General features: G+C 42.6%; 1 protein-coding gene across 1 annotated transcript in view; it reads left to right on the forward strand.

The window, feature by feature from the left end:
* AGBL1 (AGBL carboxypeptidase 1) overlaps positions 1 to 26,850 on the forward strand; it is a 274,834-nt gene that overhangs the window by 13,029 nt on the left and 234,955 nt on the right. Inside the window, exons 5-6 of the mRNA XM_074155673.1 lie at positions 15,073 to 15,110; positions 25,719 to 25,927. Of these exons, the coding sequence (XP_074011774.1) occupies positions 15,073 to 15,110; positions 25,719 to 25,927 (247 nt within the window). The remainder of the gene's footprint in view (positions 1 to 15,072; positions 15,111 to 25,718; positions 25,928 to 26,850) is intronic.

A 26,850-nucleotide genomic window follows, 5' to 3' on the forward strand; every position in this document is an offset into this window, starting at 1 on the left:
AGGTACACCTACTTCTGTGGCATAAAAAAATTAGCGAATGAACACTCTTTCCAGAGAAATCCACTTCTAAGCTTAACATGGTATGTCATGGGAAGAGGGGATTTGGTTTATAAATGGATCTACTTAGACTGTTACTTTGAAAGAGATGTTTACTTTTTTCTTTTAGGTCTAGCTTATGGTTTTCATCTATTTCAGGTGGAAGTAACAGTTTGAAAAAGAAGCGATGCTTTCAACTGAAGGCCTTTCTTTGCTTGTCCATTACATCTTTCCCGTTGGTGAGCTAGCGGGTTATATTTGGAAAGATGGTATGAGGGCAAGTCGCTGCTGTTCTCAAGTTCTTGACTTTTCACACCCAGTGGCTATGGCAGATGTAATTCATTGCTGACCTCACATGATGGCTTTGGGTATGTCTATACCACAGGCAGCTCAGTGCTGGTTGGGTGGGATAGTCTCTCTGCCCTAGCTTTAATTTGCCTCATTCTGTTAACAACTGTCAAGTCTTGCAGCAGAACCTCCAGTGTGGGCTACCCAAGCCTCTTAGGACTTATTATCCAGTCTGGGATTATTATTCATGTTGCCATATCTGTCTCGCTGCTGGTCTTTGTGCTAACTAGATTAAAGCAAACACTCGGGTGTCTCATTGCATTGCAATCGCATTGCCTATTAGAAGCTCTCTATGAGATGTCTCTCCCATGTAGCTGGGGAAACCACTGTCAGTCCCATTCAAATAGGAGGTAGGACTTGTTTTCATACATCAGTTGCATCTCTGAGTGTTTCCCAGAGTTAAAAGAATTTCAAATGTTAATAGTGGTGTAGCTGAGTATGACAGTCCCATAGAAGGGTAGGTCAAGAGCAGTGTGTACTGGTTATGCTAAGCACTTTGTAAAATAGTACAGAAGGAACAAAGTGGAATAAATCAAAATAAAAAAAAAAAGAGAACAGGGCTAGAAGGATTACAAAATATTTTGCAATCTTGGAAGAAATAAAGGGTTTGGGATGATTTGTGAAAGTTGATGGGTTATCTGTGAGATGAGTGGCTAAGCTGCTCCTGATCTGGAGGTACAGAGAGAAGGTTTTCACCAGTGATGGTAGAGCTGTATGAGTACAGAAGGCAAAAAGTCCAACAGTAGAAAACAAAAGATCTCTCGTGTCTGAAGTGCTAATCTGAGACATGGTGTGTTACTGTGGGCGAGTCACTGGAGATCAGACTTTTCATATGCTCAATGCATGCACTTAAAATTGCACCTTTCTAACGCCTTCCTGAGGGTGGTGAGGGTATGGTCAGTTCTGTCCAAGGCATTCAGTGACAGCAGAGATAAAGGGGGGAAGTAAGACAGGGGAGAGAAAAGCCACAGTGAATTTCTGCAAGGTTTTATATTCGGGCAGGATGCAGTTGAAGTGGACCGTGGGGTGAATGTGGAGCTGGCAGAGTGAGGAGAGAGTTGAGCAACATGGTTGTGTGACCTTGTAAATATGTTTGAGGCAGATGTGAAGTGCCAAAGCTTTCAGAAAGCGTCTGCCAGACAACCCTAGGAGACTGGGAGTGGAGGGAAGGGATTTCTAAGCAAAGCCTGTCTGAATTTGCTTGTAGAGGTGATGAGCAGGTGCCCACCATGCCTGTTCGCCTGCATCTTTTTTCCTGTGTCAAAGAGACAAAGAATCCCCCCTCGGAAATCATTGAGTTGGGTAATGACGTGAATCTCTGATAGAAGCCAGAGAGTGAGTAGATAAAGCTGAAGGCACTCACTTGTGTGTCAGCCCACATGAGAGTCCAGGAATCTCCTCTCTTTTGCATTTTGCTTGATTTATTGCCATTTGTCCTCCCACCCAGAAGCCTGTTTCTGTTATGAAGGGGGTAGAAAGCGGCTTTAAAATCCTCCCCACAAAACGTTTCAGTCCAAAGGTAGACAAGGGAAATTTGATGGAAACAACAAGGAAAGGAAGCTTCAGTGCGGAGTTTCTACAGGCTGGCTCCGAGCAGCTGCTCTCCCCACAATTAAAACAGCCCTAAGAATTTCCTGGGGTTACTGTGGTTTTTTTCCAGCTCCAGCAGTGCTGGCAATGCTGGCAGGTGAAGTGTAAGCCAGTCTCTAGAACTATCGGCGGTTTTAAAGCACAACAGTGATTAGACCTGCCCTGAGCAGCGTTATGTGACATGGTGTCAAAGCCCTTAGCAACAGCCTTTCTAGGGTAGGATTCCCTCTCCCGATAGCACTGTTGGAGCCACACCAGCCGTAGCAGCAGCGGAGTAGCTGGTTTTAGCAATGCAGAGACAACACAACTGACTCATTCCCAGCGGGCAGGAGAGAGAGAGTGAGCTCCAAAGTCTTCACAGTCTCTTTCAGGCCATTTTGTGCAGTTATCAAACACTGATTATGGAGAATAAATGGGAGATCTTAATTATTAGAGTGTTTACCAAGTGCAGGTGAAAGAATTTTGTTAGGGAGAGAAGGTTTTGTAACAGCAGTGCTACAGATGCAGCCCAGGTCTCTGGCTTGCTGATGCTGGCAGGGCCCTTCTTGGTCTCTTTATCTGCAGGGCAACACTTGGAATGGCAGCAATGTCAGTAAAATCTGTAAATAAACCCAGAGTTGAGCTGCTCTGGGATGTGTTTAGAGACAGGGCTTGGAACATGAAGGGGAGAACCTGAAAACTTGAGGAAGTGGCTGGTGAGGAAGACCAGGGCTGCTGGCTCCTAATACGGCTGCAGCTCTGGGGCTGGGAGTGGAAACTCCCCCTGAAGTGTGAACCTTGGAAAGGTCATGGCTCCGAGACCGAGCTTTTACTGTCAGGCTGCAGCAACAGCCAGACTATCACAGAAGAGAAAAGAGAAAATCTTCTCATATCTTTGGCACACCTACTCCATGTGTTTCTTTCCCCTCCTGTGTTAAGTGGGTATAGTTTGGGCTTTGTGTGGACCATAGGGCATATGTTGTGATGGCACAATAGATCCCACTGTCTACTCAACAGCTTCATTTTCTTCTTGTTTTTCGCTATTGTTTTAAATCACACTTACATATTTGTGGCTATTCCAGCTTTCACCTCCTTCCATATTTTTCTGTGTAGAGAAAACAAGGACACATGGAAGAACCATCCTGATAATGCTCATCACTTTTACTGTGCTTCTTAATTATTTATTCGCATTGCTTCATTCTTATATTTACAGCTCAAGTTCTACCAGCTTTGGCTTTCATATGGTCTGTTTTCAAATCCCAGACTTTGGCTTGATTGTATCAGATGGAAGCTTTCCAATGAAAGGAGAGCGAAAAAAATATACTAACTTGGGCATCTGCAAATTACTGCTTCAAAAAGCTCCTGCAGTTATGCCAGTGTGCCATTGCAGATTTCAAACAGCAATATCAGGAGAATTTGACCCAGTATTTGCCGCATTTTGGCTTGTTACTCAATTTTTCTTCCTTCTAAATCCTCTTGCTAAATGTTGTGAAGAACAGACACCAGCACAAAGATGTGACCAGACTATGCTTAATGAGGAATTATACATATGTAACTGAAAAAATTCATTAGCCTGCAGTTGGCTGGATCAGCTACAACAGTCAGATGCTGGCTTTCAACCAGCCTTGCGAGCTCCATGATGCTGTAGTGACTTATGCTGTGTACAAGGCTAGCTCATACTGCCAGCTCTCAAATCTCCTTGCCTGTAGATGTGGGGATGAAACCTGAGGCTGTGCTTTGGCTGCCCCTAGTAGTACGGTTTTCCCCACTCGTCCCAAAGTCTTAATGCATCCTGCATGTTGAATCTCAGTCACCAGCTGGGCAAAGCGCTATATGGAAGGCAACACGGGTGACCTAGCAGAGTACTATTTCTCTGACTCCTGAGCATACTGCTAAACTAAATATAATTGCCTTTCTTAGGACCCCTACCTATGTCATTCCCATTGCCATCTTATATAGCCCATTGTTGGTCTTTGGAGTGCTAAATATCGTGAGGTGCTGTGCTTGCAGAGAACCTTGTCTCTGACCTGGAGCCTGTATGTTGCCTTCCCTGCAGTAAGGTGTTGTACTTCTGTCCTGCCTGAGCTGCAGAGATGAGGACAGGACAAGGACAAATTCACAGCAGGTGTTGGGGTGGTGGTACATCTGCTGCTGTGTTTGAGGCTGTGGCCTTTTGCGATGGTGGCTCAGCCTACTTGCACAGACAGCTTCCGCAGAAGTTGTGTCCTCATTTGCAACATCCATCCTATGTAGTTAGAACCTGGCCACATGTCCTCAGATGACTCTCTTCTGCCTTTCCAGTCGCACTTTGGGGATCTCAAGTCCAGAAAGTTGCTGCAGAGCAGTGTGAAAGCTGTTCAGTTTCCATACCTTGGCTCTCTCTCCTGCAAAGGTGTGTGCCTCTGTGCATGCTATCCAATACAGCAGTATCCCCATTTCCCCCTCCCACCTCTCAAGCAAAACAAACCACAGAATGGCAGGGGGAGGCAAATAGCAGGATGGGGTTTGTTTTTGTGTGGTTTTTTTTTTTTTTTTTTCTGCTAAACCTTTATTGAAAATCCCAGGCAAGTTAATAAGCTTTCCTCCCTGCTCTGCAGTTGCAACATCTGTTTTCCCAAAGACTTCATGCTTACCGTACTTGCCTGTGGCAAAGCTAGTCACTACTATATGTTTCTAGCACCGTTCTACATGTGTTTTGCAGCCCTCGGTTTCAACAACACACAGCGGGTGAAATTGGCATTTCTTTTGCATACAAGACATATGAAAATTTTCTTATAAACTGGCTATTGGTGTTGACTGAAGGGACTTAGGTCAATGAGGACTGAGTTTTCTGAATAATTGTCTGGATTTTCAGATCTGTGAAGATGAAAGGGAATGTAACCGTAACAGAAAGCCTCTCAGCAGGTTAAAGGCCCAACTTGTACACTTAAAAGGTAGTTCTGACCTTAGTATACAAAGGGGCTTTCAAATATCCTGCTGAATGTTAGCTGCGTGTTTAGACATAAAAATGTCTTTTAAATTTGGGTCAAGATGCCTAATGTGAATCTGTAAGAGAATGTTACTTTGTGTTTCTGCATTGTTCTCTATTTGAGACTGATTTAATAGCACCAATTAAGCTCAGTATTGTTTACACACACAGCTTACAAACAAATACCCCAGTATTTCCAAGCATGTTCATATTTGGCAGCATCAGTTAGGGCCATCAAACTGTAAAGTGCTAAATTCACAATAAATTCAGTGCTGAAGGGCTAAGTACGTATGTGAGGGAGCACAATCATCAGAGGAGATGAAAAGTGGGGGTATCTGGAAAGCAGGAGAAAATTGGTGCTTGCTTCTGCATATTTTTTTCTATATATTTTGTTGAAATTCTACCTGCGTGTGAGCTTTTCAGGCAGATCTGAATCTGACTGCCATCCTTCGAGATTTATATAAGAGCAATATATAGAAACTGCCTAACCTGTGTGCGTAACAAGGGAAACGATGTTTACCTACTTGGGAAGCACGTGGAGACTGATAAATGGAACCTGTTGCCTGCCTGAAGATTAATTGTCAACAGTATCTTCCATTTGCTCCCTGTTGCAAATGTGGATGTAACACTGTGCTGTCGCTGCTGATGTGTAAGCAGCTACTCGCACATTCAAACACGGCCCTAGTCCTACAGGCAGCTTGTAGCTGGACACTCAGCAACGGGGCTATAGGGTTATGTTATGACGTTATTGTCAGTTCACAGCCACCCAAGTTGCATCTTGTCATGGAGCGCAGGGAGAGTGATCCCAGTAACTATGCTTGCATGAAACGGCTTCTTGCTCTGGCATATCCAAAGAAATTCTGTAAGCCAGCTCTTTTCCCTAGAGGTTTTAATCTTAAGTTTCCTTTGGCTGGACTTTATGGATGTGCTTCATCTGAATAGGGCCACAGGGGGAAAGTGAAGTGCCATATAAAATCAAACTGATGGATCTATTTCTAGAGCCTTGTAATACGGAAACAGTACCATTAGATTAAAAAGAATAAACACAGTTTTTCATCTTGTGTTCAATATCAGTCATTCCTTATTTTATTCTGAAGCATCAACTTTTTCTTAAAGAAAAGGCTGCCGCACAAGTCAACTTTGTTTCTTGGTAGAGATCAAGGAAGACGGTGCTTTCTCGGTCCTTCAGCTTCATATTTCATATTCTTTTTAATTCTTTTAAATTGTACATATTTTTAAAATTAGTTTCCCTGAATGATGTTTATTTCTTTGATTAAAAAGACCAACCAAACAAACACCCCAAACAAAAGAAACCTCAAAATCCTAAGCAGTGAAACTACAGGAATGGCTGAAATAAAACCTCAAATTTCACATCCATCACAGCAACGTGGTTACAGGCAGTAAAGGCTGTTATTTCAAACACTGCTGCTTTACAGCTCAAGAGCACCTTTTGTTACAGAGTGCTTTTTAAAGATGTTGTACCCTGAGATTACTCCTGCTTTAGAGATGGTTTGTACTAACCAGTAGTCAGGGAGAACTAAAGCTCTGTAGCCTTGATTACTTTGAAACCAGCCTTCCTTTTGTGCTCTCAAATAGCTCTGGGCACTAGCAGTGACAGGTTAGATACCTCACTATCTGGACTGTTGGCCACACAAGCTGCCCTTGGGTATCTCACTGTCAGCAACTGAGAGTATCCTTAAAATAAAAAATCTTGAAGTTTTTTGTTGCAGGGAATATAGTGTAAGTGCAGGCTCATTTTCTGGCGTCGTAAAGTCCTGGGTACACTCAAGATCCAGCTTCTCTTTTATAGTTCACCATCGGGCTCCCCAATGGCAAAGTACCTGCAATTCAATTTCTCTTAATTAGGGCAGAAGACACAGTTGCCCTCCTGAGATTACAGCCTTGGGTTCCTGGGTATGTCACTATGCGGTGCCCTTTGGCTTCATCATGCAGTAAGCAGGGTGTCACCAGGTATGGCGATTGTGTCCCTCTGCCTGTTCTTGCTCTGAGTGTATGCAACACCCAGAAAAGTACAAGGCAGAATGGGGCTGGGTCTCTCCCCTGTGCACTGAGCACCTACCCTTCCGTGAGCACTGTGTGCGTGTCAATCCCTGGCCTTTCCAGAGCAAAAGTTGCAGGTTATGGTGAACGGATAAGCTCCAAATAAGTTGACAACGAAGGAGTGAGCCAACAGACCTCTGGGCTCTTTCTTACTAGTACCTGAATTGGGACTAGAAGACAGCTGTCTGGGTGAAGGAGGGGAATTTAACCCCACTCACTGACATGTTTTAATTGTGTACAAAATGTTTTGTAGGGCTGTGCTGGTGCTTGTTATCAGATGTGGTCCTGATGAGTATCGTCACCACTTCTCTTAATCAACCAAGGATAGCATCAAGCCCCTTTCTCAGTCCTTTATGTGTGTCCCTTGGGTGGGAGAGCTGGATTCTCACACTGTCAGCCCGGAACTGCCTGGGTGATAAATCTGTTAAGAATCCTGTCTGATTGTGATCCTTCGAGCCCCTTCATCTTGATGGGAATGACAAGCTGTCACAGCCTGCCTCAGCCATATTGGTGACATCTGACCCTAGAGAGGGAGCTGACAGGAATGGGAAATCTTCAGAGGTATGGCTTCTGCCTGAGGAAGCGGTGCCAGCTCTGCACCACGCTGCAAGAAATGCCTGGGCATTTATTTGGCAAGGATTTAAGTGTATTTCCTGTACCTTGTTGTTCTTTGTTACTACTTTGGAGCTAATTTAATTTAGAGATGTAAAGAATAGGTTGAATTTTTAGGATACAGCTGTCTCTCCTTCTGTAGTAGTTGCACATGAGAGAGGGGCTAGGATACTTCTTAAGGATGCCTGGAGGATAACCCTGCAGTGACTCTTCTTTCTGGGAGGCAGAGATGAAAGAGGCTGGAAGGCTGTACCTTGCCACTGATTTAACCTACCAGGCTCCAGGGCAGGCAGAGGTGTTTGGAAGATGCTACAATGAAGGCTTTGAGCTGAACCTGGGAACTGAGATATGCTTATCGTATTAGCCACGAGAGCAAGAGAGGACCTCACACGGGGGCTTCTACATCACAATTAAACTTCTCTGTAAGTGGCAGCACATCTTTTGGAGAACATGTTGACTTCAGCTCACCAAGATGCAAGATAGGAGAAAATTCATTCCTGGATCTGTTTCAGGGTTAAAAAGCAGGGAATCATCTCTCCTTTTGCTATTAAGTCTCATTTGTTATTAGCATTGACTTTGTTACCTGTGCACACTTTTTTCCCCTCACCACCCTCCTCTAACTGTTAACACCTGTAGAAATTTTTAAGGTGGGGAGGAAATACTGTTCAGCATGCATGTAATTTCTGTATTTTTTTTTTGTTTGCTCACTAATTCTATTCAGCAAAATGAATTGCATCACAGAGAGGAGGTACCATAGGCAATATATATTTGTATTAAAGAGAGTGTGTGCTTTTTCAGGAAAATTTAAAAAAAAACACCCCAAAAAAAATCCTGTTCACTGGAATGGAAGTAATCATTAGAAATGGAGTGTGTGATTTATTTTTTTTTTATTCCCTTTCCTTCAGCATCACACCAAAAGCACATCTGTGCACAACAGCTGGACCTCCAAACTCCACCTGTTGGCAGTGTGTGGGACATTGCAGACTGTGAGCAGGCTTTGCCTTTAGCATAAGTTTTAACGCCTAGCTAACAAGCTGGAATTAAAGTGGACATGATGATGGGTGTTTTTGCATAAGTCCTAGATCAGCAGTGCTATGAAAATGCCAGCAGCATAAGCAGCTTTTGCCCACCCATATTTCCAAGACCTATGAAGCTGTTGGTTTTAAGCCTTTAAAACAAAACAAATCACTGTGCAAGTGCCTGCATATTTAAGATCTGTATTTCTGGGCCACAAGGGAAATGACTATTCAAGGCATCTGTCTCAGATGAGATCTACCTTCTGGTAGGATTTATAAAGCACCTATTGCCGTGGTGCCTACATGTTGTTTCTAAATGTCTCTCAGTTGTCAAATGTGAAATTGTCTTTTGAGTGAGTTGCTCTGTGACTGAATAAACTCCAGTAGTTAAGTATGAGTCCCAGGGGCTGGAGGCAAAATGCAGCCAGACAATATGTACACTCGAGGGCACTTAATTCCTCCCAGAGACAAGGGCTATGGAAGCTTAGGGGCTTTAAGCCTATAAGCTGTAATATCTTGAGCCCTCAGTCAGGGTTCCCTTTGTGCTAGATGCTGTAAAAATATATATTGCATGGTCCATGCCCCATGCTGCTTCTGATATAAATAAATATGACAGCAACAAGTGAGTATACTGCGAAATAGCAGGGTGAAGGGCAAAAAGAGGGAGCATGAGCTGAAGCAAAGTGGGTTACTAGGCAGGGGCAGAAACTTTTCTTACATTTCTATAGAAATAGCGCTTTATGTCTTTATTAGCCAGGTGTGATTGCCTTTAGGAATTAGATCAGGCATCAAGTTGAAGAGGTTTTTAATGAAGCACCAAGTCATTAGCTTTCATTCAATAATTTGAGGAGGATACTTTGTGTTTAAGCATCTGAAAGGTACAATCTTGCAGGAGGAGGAACGCTGGTTAAATTGCTTGGGGCTGATTTATAGAGCCCTTTTGGATCGTTTCCTCATTCAGTCTTTCACTTCGCTGTTGTTCCCTGTTGAAGGTAGTCATGAACAGGTCTGTACCAACATCAGTGTGTCTTACGAGTCTTACAATCCTTTCATGTAGTCCACCATGCATCTCTTCTGTAATGAGGTTTTTTGTTTTTTTAATACTGGCGTGGAACAGAAATAAATTATCTATTTTGGAGAAGAACAGAGGCACAGCATTGTCCATCATACTGCTCAGTGCTACAACCTGGGAGCTGAGATCAGAGCGCAGCAGAAAACATAAGATATCCTGGTTTTCAGTCTCCTCTGTCTGCAGTGATTTCCAGCTAACCCTGAACTGGTAGCTCAGATCTGAAAGGGTGACCAGGCATAAGACTTCTTTCTCTGTGCTTTTTAGCAGCCCAGTTTTACTGGCTAATCCAATTGTGCTTTGGCTTGGGAACCGGAGTTTTTCTTTGTTGTTGCTCCTGGTTCCTAAGCACAGGATCTGGAAGTTGTGTTTGTCTATCTGTCTGCAAATTGTACTCCTGCCCTGATATCCAAGCTGCTGACTTGGAAACACTTCAAAGATTTCCATTCTTCAGAGTGGCTGTCTCAACTGCTACTACAGGGAGTTTTGAATGTTTTCTGATTATAGAGCAGCATTTATTATTATGTCTTTTAAGATAGGGCAACTTTATTTATAAATCCTTTTGGTTTTTTTTTTTTTTTAAATCCATAAATGAGTCTCCTTTGAGATACACTGGGATTGACAAAGCAGCTAAGATTTTACTAACGTATTACCACAAGGAACAGAAAATCAGAGGAAGGCATCTGGACAGGTTTGGCAGGTTTTTTAATGATTTCTTTTTTCCCCCCATTCCTTCTTGAGACAAATGCAGAGTTCTGCACTGGGCACACTATCAAATTCTCTGGTCTAGCATATGGCTCATCAAGTCATATTTCTTGTGCTCTTAAACTTTTCCTCCTGTTCCCATCTTCCCCTCACCCCCCCGTTTGCTCTCATGCACAATTTATCTCCTTTCTCTCTGTCTCCCTGTCCCAGGCTTAGTCATCTCGTTGTATCTTCTGATGCCAGAAAATATGCTGTTGGTTTGCCATATGGTGTTAAGAGGTGCCGATATTGCAAACACCATTTGCCTGGTTTGCTGTAAGCCTATTGATGCATCCATCAGCTTGCTGCTGTTTTTGGTGAAAGTCCATTCTGCATTCTCTTCTATGGCTTCTTTTGTTTCCCACAGGGTGTTTTGTATGTTTGAATTTGTTCAGCATCAAAGACAGGTAATATTCTGGGGATATTTGCTGACAGCTGACTTAAAGTGTAAATTACAATGCTGATTTAAAGTCCAAACTTAAAACAAATGCAGTTAGATAATTCTTTACACAGTGTAGGTGTGAACTTCTTTCCCAGGATAATTGTGGATGCTAAGAGCTTGCATAAGTTCAAAAGTGGCTAGGCAAATATATGGAAGCAAAATCAATAAGAGCTAAAAAGCCTCCCAAAGGCACCATTGCTAGCTTATGAAATCTCTGGACTGCAAATTGCTGGACTTTGAGTCGGTTCTGGAAGTTCTAGCACTGTGTGTTTGCTGTGGTATCATATTCTTCCCTTGGCTACTGTTGGCCACAGGATACTAGACTATTTGCACTTTCAGCTTAGCTGGTGCAGCTGCTCTGTTCTGGCCTGGCTAGTTAATTCTGTGCTTGAAATGAGAAAACAGGCATTCTACTTCCATTTTATCTATGATTAAAATGTAGGGAAATAGGACTACAATCATTCTTGGGTCACTTTTTTCAGACCCTTTCCTTGTTGGCAACTGTGGCCAACCTTCCCATTATAAGCAATTCAGGCTCCCTTTTCAAAGTCGTTAGGTTGTTCGTCCCATCACTGCCAAGAGGAGGTTTCAGAGCTTCATTTTCCAGTGCTTAAAAACCTTCCTTTAATTTCCAGTTGAAATTTATTCATGGCCATTTTATACCCATTTGTCCTTGTGCCAACTTTGTTCTTCAGCTTAAGTAGCTCTCTGCCTTCCTCAGTGTTTATTTCTCCCCCACCCAGTGTGTCTATGGAGAACAATCAAGTCACCTCTTAACCATCATTTTGCTAAGGTGACAAAACTGTGATCTTTAAGACTTCTCATGAGATACACCTCCCTTAACATAATGATTTCCTTAGCACTTTTCTGCACAGTTCCTTCTGAGTTCTGCACACAGCTCTTCAGGTGAAGACTTGTATGAAAACATTCATGCTTTCCCCTTTCCACTGACAGTGGCTTTTCTGGGACCTGATCTGTCCTTTTCACAGTTTTGTCACCCTGCTGGGTCATGCTTGTCCTCAGCTTCTAATGGGCTCATATATCCAGGGTGTCCTTCTACCCATTTCCAAATTATGAGCCCTTGCTCATAACAGCAATTCTTATTAAACCCTAAATGCGTAACCTTGCACTTTGACTATTACATTTCATCACACTTCTAATGCTTCAGAACTCAAGAACATCCTGTTACTCTTGAAAGATATTCTGAACTTCTCGATATTGGCAGTAGCTCCTGACTTCACACGGTCAGCAGATTTTGTTAGTATACTCTGACTTTTTGTGCCAAGGTCATTAATGAAAAGATAAAATAAGATCAGTCTCAAAACATCCTTGAGGACTTCCACACATACCTTCCCTCCAGAGTAATAATTCCTCTTTTGGCACGACTCCTGTCATTGCCTCTTTAACCGGTTCCTTAGCCACGTTGCAATTCTTGCACTGCTCCCCATGTTCTCCAGCTTGGCTAATAATTTCCATATCAAATGCTTTATTAAAGTACAGATAAATTAGATCTACCACATTTCCCTTGTCTAGAAAAATCAGTTATCTTATGAAAGAAACGTATCAAGTTAGGTTGGCTTGACCTACTCTTAGTAAATCCATTTTATCCCTTAAAACTGTTTTACCTGGTTTGCAGTTTACCCTCATGTCTCTAGTTTGTTTTTTTTTTTCTTTCAAAATTTGTTCTAAAGCAACACATACTATTGAGGTCAATCTACTGGGTCTGTTCCTGCTCATGACAAACTGTAGAGTACGTGCTGTAAGATGTACAGAACACTGCATATTGCCTATGCCAAAGCCCTTGTGATGAATTGTAGTACTTGAAGAGATGAAATGTACTAGTTCAGTTCTACTTTATTTTATTGCAGTACAGGCATAGACTGAGATGAGGATGTGTCTAGGCTATTAGCCTGGGATGTGGGAAATGCAGCTAGCTACAGCTGCAGGTCTGTAATGTTGCTTTAGAAGTAGGTGGTGATTGTGAAAATTTCTGATTCTGCTAAGTAGTGGTGTTGGGATCTGGGTTATACCACCTTTATTTTTTTATCTATTGTTTTTTAGGACATTTTCTGTCCCACAGTACCATCTGGGTGGATTTACTTACATCTTTATGACAGTCTTGGGTTTCTCAGCTCTACAAGCACAGTAGTTGCAAGCCTGTTCTACCAGGTCACACCAAAAGCACAAATAGCAGACCAGCTCCCTCCGAGCCTGGAGAAGAAAAGTGACAGGGTGGTTAAGGCTGTTGAAGGATGTGTTATGGTATGGCCAGGAAGCGTTTAGGTCTTCTGGGGCAAATAGGAGATTACACTATCTAAGAACATGGTTTTGGATGTCTGAGGTCCTCCGAGGATGAATGAAGTTCTCTGTTTATACAATGTGGTTTACAGACCCCCACAAAGTATTGGAGAATCCAGATTTGCTGATTGTTTGTGCTGGCAGTGATGACATTATGACAGTGGCATAGCTTACTGAAATTCTGCAGTGGTCATAAGCACCCCCAAAATTAACCAAATGCCTATGGGAAATCCTTAGATGTCTCCTGGTTGTAGCCAGAAATACTCTGGTCCTTCATTGCTCTGCTGTTGTGGCATGTGATTGAGACACCACCTGAAACCTGCAAACGTAGGTCCATCATGTAGTCTCCCTTACAGGATACATACTTGAATGTGAACTTTGGGAGATGCGCTGGATGGAATTTTAACTTGCTTAGAACTGTTTACTTTTTGCCCAAGTTTAAAGTTTGGGACAGACAGAGTGATCAGTGGCTGTAGCGTATCCCTTTTTTGAGCATGCCAATTAGCTGGTGGATGACAGTATTCCTCCCACTAGCTGAATTACTGCTGTTTAGGTGGAGTTAAAGAAGGAATGAGAGCATGACTGCGCTTCCACTAGTGAGATTTTTAGCTGCTGATTTCCTGTTCTGTCTGTATTTGTGTGTTTCTTTTGCAGTTGTTTGTGATGCTGTTGTTGAACTCCAACAGATTAATTATGAAAGAATGACATTAGATAGGGATGTTGACCTAACATCAGCAAGAACCAGCTCTTGAATCTTTCTTAGTCTCAGCTTCTGTTAGGACACACAATGAACACCAGCTTGATGACAAAAAAATATTTATTTCTTGCTGCAGGATGATAATTGGCTCAGTATGGAAGTTAACATGATTTTATTTGGGGATTGGTTTGTAAAGAGATTACATTTTAAGGAATCCTTGGGCATGAAGGCTTTTGTAGCTATATTTATTTAATCAGCTGTGGGCACTTGAAACTTCACAGCAGTAAGTCAGGTTAGAACATGGATCTTCTTGCTCCAGCAGAACATGACTGGAAAAGAAAATCTTCTGTGGGGTTAGTGGGATGGAGATTATGCCACATGAGGAAGAAAATTGCCTTCAGATGGTGGGGAGAAAGAATATCTCAGTTCAGCTTTTCAAGCTACAAATGTTAGTGACCAGCTCCCATTCAAACCAGTGCTATGCTGACGCAGGCAGGCTGGGCTCCTTACCCGCACATTGGAATGACGCAGAAGGTTAGCAGAAATCTCTCTATGTATCTCTCCCCTCTACCTCCTTACTCTCTAAGCTCTATGGGCAAGTGGTCTTATTGCCCAGCTTTAGTATTTTTCTTACAAGTCCTGACCTGGGAGGGGACCTTTGCATGCCACTGTAATGCCAAAACATTGTTGTAACTTAAATAATAAATTTTCTTTTCTGTTAAAGCTGGTGGGAGCAAGCATGGGGGTGAAGCTTGTTTTGAGAAAATGGAGAAGGGAGTGGAATTTGGCTGGAAATACTCACATGGGTGTCCCAGCTTGATGCAGAAGTTATCATCTACTGATGTAGATAGAGGCACTGGTGTCTGGAGTGGTCATGTGTTTGAGTCTCTGATAGAAAGAAAGAGTTCTGGGGGCAACAGTTTAAAGACTTGCTTCATTACTTTGGATATGTGGGTGTTGCTTTAAATTTAATGGTCACTGCAAATTAGTATAACACTAAAGCTAGAGGGCTAATGGTCTGTTAGAATTAACTGAGTCAGCTGCAGAGACTGGATCCCCAGCTGGTGTAAAACATTGTGGTTCTGTCAAAGTCCATCATAAGCTGTCAATTTAGAGCAGCTGCGAAGCCTGGCCCAGAACACTGTGGAGATGAAGGTTACAAAAATTACCCAAGAAATTGACATTATTTCTCCATCTCTCTTCTTTCCCTAGGGCAGCCATTGAGGCTCTGGCAGCTTTGCTGAAATCAAGTAAGCTTTTTTCTTCATATTCTTTCTGACTTTCCTTTCTGTGCTGTACTACTGGGCAGAATGATCCTGTTGGAACTTCATTTTCCCTTGGTATCCTGTCTTCTCACAGTTCCAGGGAGCACTGCTTAGAAAAGAGAGGCAGTAATGCAGCAGTTGTTGTACGTCTAGCTATGACTCTTGGAGTCCCATGGCTCTGTGGACACCCAGATTTACAGGAGAGGGTGCTCTAGGTCCCTGGGAGCAAGCTGCTGAGGGAACTAGACTAGACCCTCATTATGAATGTTTTGGGAACAGTGGTTGTCCTGGCACTTGGTGCAGTGGAAGAAACGGGGAACCTCTCCAGCCAGCGACCAATGTTTATTGCTCTGTTCCAGCACCACTGGAGAGTGGGGTCAGGACCCCTCTGTCCTGGGGTTCTGTTGTGCTGTGTGCTCACCTGGTAGCAATGATGCTGTTGACAAAGGCTCGGAAAACTTCTGTTGTCCAAAAGAGATGAGCTTATTCTCCCTTGCAAGCTTGTCGGGTCTGATAATGTGCAGACCTGACACAGGGCTGAGACCCAGTGATTGCCAGGGTACAACCCTCTATGGCAGGCCGTGCTTAACCCTTGCACTGCCTGGTTGGGGGGGTTGAAGACCTTAACATGGATTCTCAGTCACACACTGCTGGCATGACCGCTCCTGAAATGAATATGCTACCCTTTTTTGCCTTTGTCTGAAAACACTTAGGTTTTTATTACCAGAATTTAATAAAGCTTTGATTAAGAAAGAGCACTCTACTATTGCAGACAATTTACTATACAATAAATTGCAATGGTGTATTGTCCTTCCCCTTCCCCTTTTCATAGTATTAGGAATAAATGCATTTGTGTAAAAACCAGAGCCCTGCAAGCAATGCCTAAATGAGCACACTGCGATGGGATCATGTCTGAGTTGCATCAGCTCAAGTGACAAATTCTGAAATAATGCCTCAGTATTAACCTTGCTGCCTAGATTTAGAGGTCACATCACTGCAACAAGGAAAGACCTTCTGGTTTGGGGGCTAAATCTTAATAAAGGGGTTGTGGGGCTATGCCACAGCTGCTTGCGATACAAAAGCAAAATTAGCCTTCAGAGTAGAAAGACATTTACAAAGCAGGCTGGAAAAGTGGAGTAAGAGCTGAAAGCTTGTCAGGCAGCTTGAGCTTTTCTCCTGCACTCTGCTTTATGGTAAATACTAAGAATGGGAAGTGAAATTCTGTTGTCCCAAGATATTTATAGGATAAGTTTTCCGCTTGGAGGCTTGTTCTGGGTCTAGAGATGAAAACAGTATATAGAAGTGGAGGACTAATTGCCAGGGGAAGCTGTGAAATGTAGTATCCTGGGGAGTGGCAAACACGTTGTAAAAGTTGGGGGGGGAAGCTGAGGATGATCTAGGGAATCTAAAATTCAGCTCCAAATTCTCCTATCCCTTTTCTTCCTCGAGTGAGGTAAGTTTTTAAAGCCATTTACTCTCAGAAATTTTCTATGTGACTCTTCTCAGTGAATTTAGGCTGTGAAGGTATCTTGGTTGTTTTTTCTTTTTAAGCTTTTTGTGCTTTTGGGAGTGTGTAGAAGTTTTCCAGTACTGGAAGAACACAGTGATCATTCTGTTTGGTTGTTTCGGGTGTTTTCACGAAAGGTACAAAAAATGAACTCCAATGAAAATTGGAGCAAAGTGGTCCATACATTGTCACTCTGGTTGATCACTGTGATGTACAGATTAGGGTTCTCAAGTTCATTTGTGCTGTTGACCATTGCAAACAAAGGTCTCTCTTTGGGAGAGACATTTCTTCGTTTGGAGACACCCTTCACAGTTTGCTGTTATGTGTCATTTTCTCCTTTACCATTCACAACCAAACAATATCGTTGCAGCAAAACCAGCTTCTGCTTATGTGGAAAAGTGATTTTAGGAAAACATGTGGTCTATTTTGGAACAGGCTGCCCAGGGAGGTTGTGGAGTCCCCGTCTCTGGAGATTTTCAAGACCCGCCTGGATGCAGTCCTGAGTAACATGCTCTGACATGCTCTGGGCAATCCTGCTTCGGCAGGGGGGTTGGACTAGATGATCTTTATGGTCCCTTCCAACTCTAAAAAATTCAGTGAAATTTTCAGCTGATGTTCTTCTAAGGCACTGGAACTGGGTCTTGGGAAATGGTGCCAATGCTGTGCAACCAAATAGAGCACCACAGCCCACAAGTTTGAACTGTTTCCCGCAGTTTGATGCAGAGTGGTCAAGAACATCTTTTAGTTTTCTCCTTGTCCTGTGGCTCAGGACACAAGAAGCTCCAGGCTTCTGGAGTAGACTGCTCTGGTAGCTGCATACAAATGAGCAGGCTGAGCCTTTTGGGAGGTGTGGGTTAGGAGATGTGAAAAACAGCTTTGGTTCTTCCAGAGATAAATTCACCATGGCTGGAAAAAAGCTGAATCTTTTTTCATTATTGCATCAGGACAGCTTTGTTTGTCACAGCTAACTTATTTATGTGCATGACCTTAGCGTTTTTGAATGGTGCAGGGGTTCTTGGGAAGTTAAAAATTAAATCTGGTGAATGCTCTAGCACTTGAAAATTGCTTATGAAAGTAAAGGGATAAAACTGTACATGGCAAAGCACTCAGAAGCCATTTAGCGTGTTTTAGATGGGATACAAACTAAATGGGAGGCAGAAATCCTGGAATGTGCTACAGTTATACTGAATTGCTGGACTGATTATTGTGAGCTGCTTTGGAGACTTGCTGGGAAACGGTGGTGAGATTCAATTTTGCTGGGAGTAAAGGCCATAAAACAGACAGGACAAGAACACACCTATTCTTGAGGATCTCTCTGTAGGGCTGTCGTATCCTTAAGTGCCTCAGCCCAAAGTAATCACGAGGGTTACGGTTACACAAGGAGCTGTGCTGGAGAGAAAGTGTCCCTCTTTCTTTTGGCTGCAACAAGAAAACATGCAGTAGTTTTAAAGGGAGCAGGCAGATGGCAGTGTGTCTCCCTGATGGATTTGGAAACATCCATCTTCAGGTCCTCAGGCTTCCTTAAGGTCTACTTGAGACTCTGTCCACCTGCAGAGCCAGGGGCTGGCTAGAAACTTTTTGTCCTCTGTCTCTTTCCTAACAGAAGCTGATGCTAAATGCCCACTTAACAGGTGCATAACGGCAAGAAGCAAGATGTGCCACCAGAGTAAAAAAAAAAAAAAAGATTACTGCTCCAGTTGTACTTGGGAAATTGTTGCTGTCGTGTTCCAGAGGGGAAGTATAAGATTGTCCAGATAAATAACTGATGGAACACTACAAACTTGTGCTTCGTCCACAACAGCAAAGAAATGCCTGGAAACACAGTGCAAGACAAGAGCGACCTCGATCGTCCTGTTCCCCTGTACATAGTGGAATTTGGTGATAGTCATAGAGTTGGCAAATAATGGAGGAATAGAAGTTTAGGTTCCTTCTAATGACAGTGCTGCATCTTTCTATCAGTGGTAGCTTGGATTGCTGATACAGTGAAGACGTTCCTTGCCTGACCATTAGCCAGTTTCTCACTCCTAACATCTTATCTCTTTCCAGTTATCCCATAGTACTTTACTGATTCTTGCATGCTACTCCCCCAGTTGTGGTTCTCCACCTGCCATGCCTACATTCACTCAGCAAACAGCTTGTAGCAAATCCTTCCTCCATTGCCTTGCTGGGTTTTTTTTATGTCTGTTGTCTCTCGACCATGCTGTTAGCTTCCTCTCACTGAACTACATTATTATACAGGCTGAACATGTTGCTTGGCGAATATCTATAATGGTGCTGAAGCGCTGTGACAGCATCGGGAGCTTTTTACTTTTCTCTTGATGTTACAGCCAAGCTTTCTGGTGTTACACTTGTCCGACCTTCCTTCTTCAATTTCTAGTTGCTTACTACAGCCTGGGGTGGGGACGAGGGGGTAGATTCTGGTAGCTCTAGATAAACTGAGGTGGGATGAGGCACAGCATCCTTCCCAGAGTCTCTTCTCTCTGCCCCAGGGTACACCTGCTATTTTCTCCAGCCTCCTTTGGCTTTGTTCTTCTCTGTATGTGTGTCTTTGTATCTTGCTCAAGTTCTGTCTTAAGGCATGGGGAGCTCATTGCTAAGCCCTCCTTTACTTTCGAGAGGCCCAGGTGTGGTGGGGACATACCCCAGCTGGAGCCTGTTTGAGCAGTGGTGGAAGGCAAGGGCTGACCTCAATGTCTCTTAGCCGTGGACTCTTTCTTTTAGTGAACCCACTCCCCCCAACATAAAACAGGCAAACCATTCCCAGTTTGGGGAGAGTGGAGAAAAAACCTGGGTACTTGCTATATAAATGAAGACAAGTGCACATCTAGGGGTTTGCTGGCTGAAGGCAGCGTGATGGCCCAAAGTGGACACTGCTGCTCAGCACCTCAAGCCACACGATGGCGATGTTATTATAGGGATCCCCATTTCCACCAGTGCTTAATCCAATATTTATTTTTGGCAAGTAATTTGTTTATCAGCAGGTTATTTTAATCTAATTTTGGTTGTATTTGTTATTCCTGACTATCTGTACTTCCCAGAATTAGCAGCTTGCATGTCTTTAAGGAAATTAGCTAGAGCTGATCTCTAAGGCATTTGCTTAGCGGATATTGAAGGAAAGGGCTGGGGAAATGGGCAGGGCCCTTGTTGCAGTGCTTGCCTAGTAAAATTGTAATGAGCAATTTAAAAAGACAGGTTGTGGTGACCCCGTGATCGTGCTTATTTCATCAAGACAATTCTGTGTGCTAACAGCAGTTATTGCTGATGGCCTTTCCCCTCTCTTTCTATAACTTTTCCTTCCTCCCTTTGTCTGCTTTATCCTCTTGCCTTCCCTTTCCCCCCCCCCAGCCTTTCATCTCTCATTTAGTGCTCTTTCCTCCTCATCTTTCGTCAACTAACCTTTATTTAACCTTTCACATGTTGTGAGGTGTTTGGGTTTTTTTTTTGGTTGGGTTTTTTTTTTTTTATATCAAAGCATAAAGATTATCTTGTGGCTGGCAGGATAAAATAATCAGTGTCATTCTTTTCCTTTTATACGGGCATCAAGGAGGGGCAAGTAACTGTGAGGAACAGAAAGCGATGTTCTAGCACATAAGCAGATTATGGTTTCTGAAAGGGCCTGCACCCTCTATGTCTGAATTCATGGTGCTTTGCAACAGATCTACTGATGCAGGTCTTTGATCTTGTGTCAAAATAGTCCTATGGTTAAACCATGTCAGTTCCTGTAGCCAAGAGCAAGATGTTTGGGATTTGCCTAATATTTTGCCAGGTACCGATTTCTCATGGTCAGCTTATGACTTCATTACCCACCTCTGGATTCAAACTTCGTTATCAGTCTGGCCCCAAATCTGTCATCACAGCTTATAGGGTATTGTGATCAGAGTCAAATTTTGCAAATCCTTCCTTTCATAGTAATCTAATATAAGTTTTTGTGTCTATCCTTTCTTCCTGAATTTCAGAAGGTAAATAGTCTTAATTCTATATTTTTAAGTTTATCTCTTTGAGAAGATCTACTTTATGAGGGGGAAAAAATATTTTTGAATATCCTTTATATTACCTTCCCCAAGACTGCTCTTTCATTCATAGGCATTCATATGTCTATGAAAGTAACAGTAATCCAGAGAAAAAGGTTGGTTTCACCTTCTGGGGATGGCAGCTTCCCGTTGTTTTGCTCCCCAGGGTGGGTATAATGGAACCAAAGTGTCGAGGAGCACCATTATTCTCTGACATCCTTAATAGCGATTGCTTACTGCCTTTGTCTTGGCATGGGCAGTGTTTGTGCCTCCAGTGATGATCTGGCTTCTGAAAATTCACTGGCTGGGTCTGAGGAAGTCTTCCAAATTCTAGCATCCTTATTTGAACTCTTTCAAACCACTTTGGTCAGAAAAATCAAGCTGCAAATTTTGTGCAAAAAGTATTCTTTCGTGGATTGCCAGCTCTCTGAGTTCCAACCAGAAGATGCTGTGAAACCAAAAAGTAAAGGAGAAAAAGGAAACCTTTTTGAAAATCAGCTTGCTTCTGGGGTTAGTTCAAAAGTTTGGAAGGGGTTGGATTGTTCTTTCTTAATTTTTACATATGAACAATGTAACAAAGGCAAATTAGAGAAGAATCCCCATGACATAATACAGTTTGTAAGACTGCCACTGAATTAGCCAACACCTGGAACTAAAACAACTATTTTGGAGTCGAAAGAAACTGTTTTTGTACTGAAACTAAGCTTGTGGCTGATTCCTGGTCCAGGAGAGGAACACAGCACTGGTAGCTGCTAGCAAATCCTGCCTGTGTTCTCTACCCTTGTGCCAGTGTTGTTCATCTATCCTAAATGCTTAAATAAACGCCCTGACCCTGAAGTTTGCAGGGCACAATTAGAGTAGTCTTCTGGCTTCCAACAAGAGTTGAGCTAATACCAGCTTCTTGCTGGAACTGTAGAGCCCACTAGGTCTGAATTCATCCCAGCACTTGATAGGTGACTGGGTTTCTCCATGGGGACAATTAATTTTGTTTCTGTAGGGAATACTCATGCTTATCTCTAGCAAAAATGACCTCTCGATGACTGAATACAATAGCTGTTTTCCCTTTGCTTTAGGAGGTATCTTGCGTCTTTTATTCCCAAGAAGCAGTTGCTAGAGTGGAGTGAAGAAGTTGGAGATTTTCTTATTCCTTTCACTCCTTTAGGGGCCATAGGGTTAATTTAGCAGAGCAGTTTTATCTCCAAACTGTAGCAATGTATGTTCTTGGTATAATGAATCAGCTGAGTGGCATCAACAAAGAGATTTAAGCAGATAGACAGAAAGATAAATATCTCTTTGTTCTGCCTGGTAAGCAGTGCATTGCTCATCATATTTCAGGTTGACTGTAATTCAGTTTTGTGATTAAATATGCTGCATGTTTTCCAGTGGTCCTTGTGTTCCTGGCAGAGACTTCAAAAGGGACTGGAATGTGAAGAGGGCTTCAGAGATGTCCACAGAAATACTAGCAGTCATGAGACTTTTATCTACTAGACTAAAACGCTAGCTTTAGAGTCTGTCCTTGTCCTCCAACACAAAATCAGAATTCTGCTAAAACTGGGAATTTCTTTGTAGTGTGATGCCCTTGCTCATTTAGATGCATCTTTAACCATTTGATGCTTCCACATGCTGGCTGTGCATCCAAGTCGAATGTTTCTGGCTAAATGCACAGATTATTCAGGCCAGATACTCTGTGCTGCAGCACTTCAACTTTCCCTGGTTGGCAGCACTGCCCTGGAGGCCAGACATGGACGGTCAGTTCTAGAAGCGTGGGAAACTAACAAGACATTGAGCATTACCCTATTGTCCATCCCAGCCTTAGGAGGCAGAATTGAAACCCTTGCAAAGAAAATATTATGCCAGTGACAGATCTGGGGGAAGGTGATGAAGACAGCACTTCTCTGTCAGAGATGCCAGAATAAGATTAGGAAGGCAAGACCAAGCATGAATCAAAATAGGAAGCACCATCCCTGAACACTTCTGAAAGCTGTGTGGAAGGAGAACTTCAACTGAACACTGGCCATATCCAGGGAGAATGATAGGGACAATCAAAAGAGTAACAGGAAAAGGGTCAAAAGGCATAGGACATTTTACCACTTATCACGCAGATCATGCATGCTCACTCCAGGAGGAGTGGGTTCTTGCTGCCTAAAAATCTGTGCCGTGCTGCTTGTACCTGTATGATTCATTTCCACCATCTGTATTTGTGCCAAAATATAGATACATACCCATGCAGGTGCATCCCTAGATGGAGAGACCAACAGACACAGACAGGTGGGGAGGCCTCCTTTTTCCATTCTGCCTTCTGGAGATCTTGGCATGTTTCCTCCTTCATTTATTTGCTACTTTATTGACTATACAACTGAAAAAATGGAACAAAAAAACAAGAAAAACACTGACAACACAGGAGAGCAAAGGAGAATCAATGAAATCAGACAGAAAAAACAAAATGAATGGGTTTTTTGCCCCTGCAGCAAGTAATTCTCATTGCTTCTGATCTAAGTGCTGAGGGAACTATAGTCCTGCCTCTTCCACCTCCTCTTCACAGAACAGACTATCTCAGCTTCGCTTTTCAAAGCAACTGTTTTGATCTTAAAGGTGATAAGTGCTACAGAAAACATAAGGGGAAACAAATAGTGAAGTTATTTTTCTCAGCTTCCTCCATGTTTTTCATCCAGTGATAAAACTGAAGCATGGGACAGTTGTGTGTTCTGGTCCCTATGGAGCTGGGATCCAAATGTGGAAGTTTGTCTTGAGAGAGGTGAGGAAAACATCACAAATGTGTTTTATGAGAATTCTTCTTTTTTTTTATTTTTATTTTTTTAAATAAATTCCCCAACATCTTTACCCACAGTGTTTTCCAGTATTTACCTTGTCCTATTGACATTGACGCAGAAAGCTAAGGCTTCAAGCACTGAATGCTAAGGGCTATAAATCCCGAGATCTAGTCCAATTTCATCTGCCTCTGAACAGTTCAGAGAAGCTCTGAGTTTGATCCAAATTGTCCCTACCTTACATTCCCTGACTCTCTTCTTCTTGTCATGTTTTATATACTTATTGACTTTTACAGAGCTTCCTGAGTAATTCTTCAAGGAAGATTGACTGATTTAAGGGGTTAGTCATCCTGCAGGTTAGTAAACATGACAGCTGGTTGAGGATTAACAGGAAATCATGAATAAAATCTTTGGGATTGATAAGGGATTCTCAAGCAATTAAAGTTTTCTTGCGGAAAGTCAAATAGAAAAAAAGAAACAGAGTGAAGGTCAAAGGAGAAGGATGACCTTCTACATGCTGACAACGACTGAGCCCCAAAATAAAAGATGTACTTGGCAGAGTTAGTGTGAGATGGTTAACAACAAGGGGATAAAGTGCTAGAAAGGACTGCAGGCCAAGGGGTAGGAAACTGGGCAGAGCTGTGTACGACTGGAATAGCTGTAGGACTAGCAGGTCAGTGTGGAGGCATGTCAACAGGATGGTGTGAAGGTGCAGAGCAGGATTAAAATGAGTTGGCAAACTGGTCTGGGGTTACTGTTTGTTGCCGGCCCAGTGGTGTCAATGGTAGAGAAAATTGCAGGACAAGACCAGATAGCAGAACTACCCTCCAATCCCTTCTCCAGGTAAGAGTTTGCTAATATATTATAGAGAGCAGACTCAGATGACTTCACCTTTCCAATACCTCCATCTACTTCATCACTGGGATTGTGGTTTGCTGCCTACTAGCTGCTTCTTGGTTACTCTCCCCATGGCTTCCTTTGTCACTGATTTTCTTCATGCAACATCTTACCCCTTTCTGTTCTCTCTCTTAACCTCTAGCTGCTTCTCCTGTCCTGTAAATCCCCACTGATGACTTTAACGTTCCAGGTGTGAGAGGCTCTGCCACTCTGTTTAATGAACTGGAAATGAATTGGAGCCTACTAGCTCTGGAGAACCCATACCAAGAGCCATCTGTTGTAGGCTGCAAATGCCGATTGGTATTCAGGGAACTGAGCTCCAGCCTTATGTATGCTACCTGGCCCCTTGGTTGATTACTGAGCTCCTGACAGCTTCTAATGTGTGTCACAGCAAGGAATGTCAGGACTAGTCAGGAAAATATGTTTAGGCAGGGTTGGTTTGAAAGGAGGGAGCCTAGAGTCTGGTATGGCTTCATGTTTGTCCTGTGGGGCAGGGCAACGAGCCCAGTGGGTGAAGGGCTGTGTTTTACAATACTCAGCAGAATTTGTATTTTACGACAAGTTTTATAATCTTCTCTTTTTTGTCTGGTATCCTGGAGCTACTTGATTAAGGAAATATTGCAGCTTTCCTCTTATATTTTTATAAAGTTGATTTAAAAAAAAAAAATAAATATTTGCTTGTCCATACAGTAAAGCCTTTAAACATAACCTGAATGTGACCTTTAAAATCTCAGAATCAGAAAGCAACAGAAAAAAAGCCCAAACCGCTGTTGCTTATGTTGGTGTTTTGCTAGTTTTTAAATACTGTGGGTTTCCAGAACCATTTGATTCATGGCTTTCGTATACAGGTGTGTGTTCAAAAGTTAAGCACAATTTTGCTGGCTGTGACAGGATTGTACAACTACAAGGCTTCTGTACTGGTGGATCTCAGCAAGGTGTTCTCTCAGGACTGAAATACAGCACTATGTGAAGATTATATGACCTACTGTTGACTAATCTTATTGTTCTTTAGCTTTACTCATTCCTCAGGAGCTTCTTTAGTTTCAGGAGCTCTTATGGTGCTGCAAGTGGAATTAAGTTTATTAGCATTTGAAAGGAGATATGGGCTCTGCCCTTTCCCTGCCCATAGTTTGGCTCATCTGGAGGCTTCTGGAGCAGCCGTTTCCACCTAGACAGGAGAGAGACTGCACATTTTTTTTCTTGTATGATTCCAAGACCCTAGCTCATGCTTAGCAAATAACAACACCCTTCACTGTGTGGGGAAAAAAAATAATAAATGAAATTAACTGAGGCCATTAAGCAAGAATGAGCAGATGTTAAAGTCTAAGCTTGAGCACTGAGTAGCCATATGGTTATCAAACAGCACGAATAGTGGAAAGAGTTTAATTCTTCCTTTTCTCTCCGTTTTCAGAATCTAACAGCCGACAGGCAGTGAACAGAGGCTACCTGGGTGGATTGCTGAGACTCTATCAAGACTGGCACCACAATGACATCTCCAACAACTACATCTATATTCGTAGGGGTCTCCTGCTCTGCCTAAAGCACATCACCAACATCCAGCTGGGCAGGGAGACTTTCCTTGGTTCCCGGGGTATGGAGATTCTCTTCACAAGTATACAGGTAAATGGTGCTTTTTTGCTCAAGTGAGATGGATTGGTTGTTAGTGCTGGGTTATACCTCACAGGGAAGGAAAATCCCATGATTCTATCCTGAATTTATATAACATACAAATGAAAAAATGGTAATGTTAAAAAGATAACTATTGACTTTTTCACACTTAGTACTTCAGAAATCTGAAATGTCTCAGTTTAAAGCTAATTTTAATTCCTACTGAGCCTCATGGGAATTATAGTCCAGGCTTTTTAATGCCTTTTTTTCTCCTCCCCTGTGGATCCCACTGTCCGCTTGGACTTCATCTCCTAAAGAACAACGCAGTGTCTCCACAGAAGCATTGCTTAGTTGTTTCAAGTCCTTCCAGGTATCCAGATAGATAATTCCACCCAATCAATCTTTTCCACAAAAATAGTGTTGATTTAGTGAGGCCTTTACGAATGAAAAACATCCACCAGCTGTTTTTCAGGAGGCCCAACTTTAATCTTGTGACACATTAATGTGGATCCCTCAAGATGACTTAGTCCTGAGGATGGGATCTCTGTAAGGTATACAAAGGACAGGTACAGAACAGTACCAATTTCCTCCGAGTCTCTCACCAACGTTCTTCCATAGCCTTTTTTGGAAAAGTCACTTATAGAAAAACCTTCAGTTCTTGACCCATGTGATTCTACAAGGAATGTTTCCATTGTCGCTTTCACTGCCCAGTGCCGTATCTCCTCCTAGCACCATCACAGACAGAATGAAAAATCTGTTCCCTTCTCCTCCAGAAAATCCATTGCCTTATGATCCAGTGTATTTGCTTCTTCACCTTTCCCATCGCTATCATGAACAATTCTACTGCTACTGAAGGATATTCTTACTAGTTGTAGATGGTAAATTGGGAGAGCTTTTTCACTTCACTTCTCTCATGAGGAATTGACTGTTTTTTC

The sequence above is a fragment of the Numenius arquata genome, chromosome 11, assembly GCF_964106895.1.
Source record: "Numenius arquata chromosome 11, bNumArq3.hap1.1, whole genome shotgun sequence".
NCBI lineage: Eukaryota > Metazoa > Chordata > Aves > Charadriiformes > Scolopacidae > Numenius > Numenius arquata.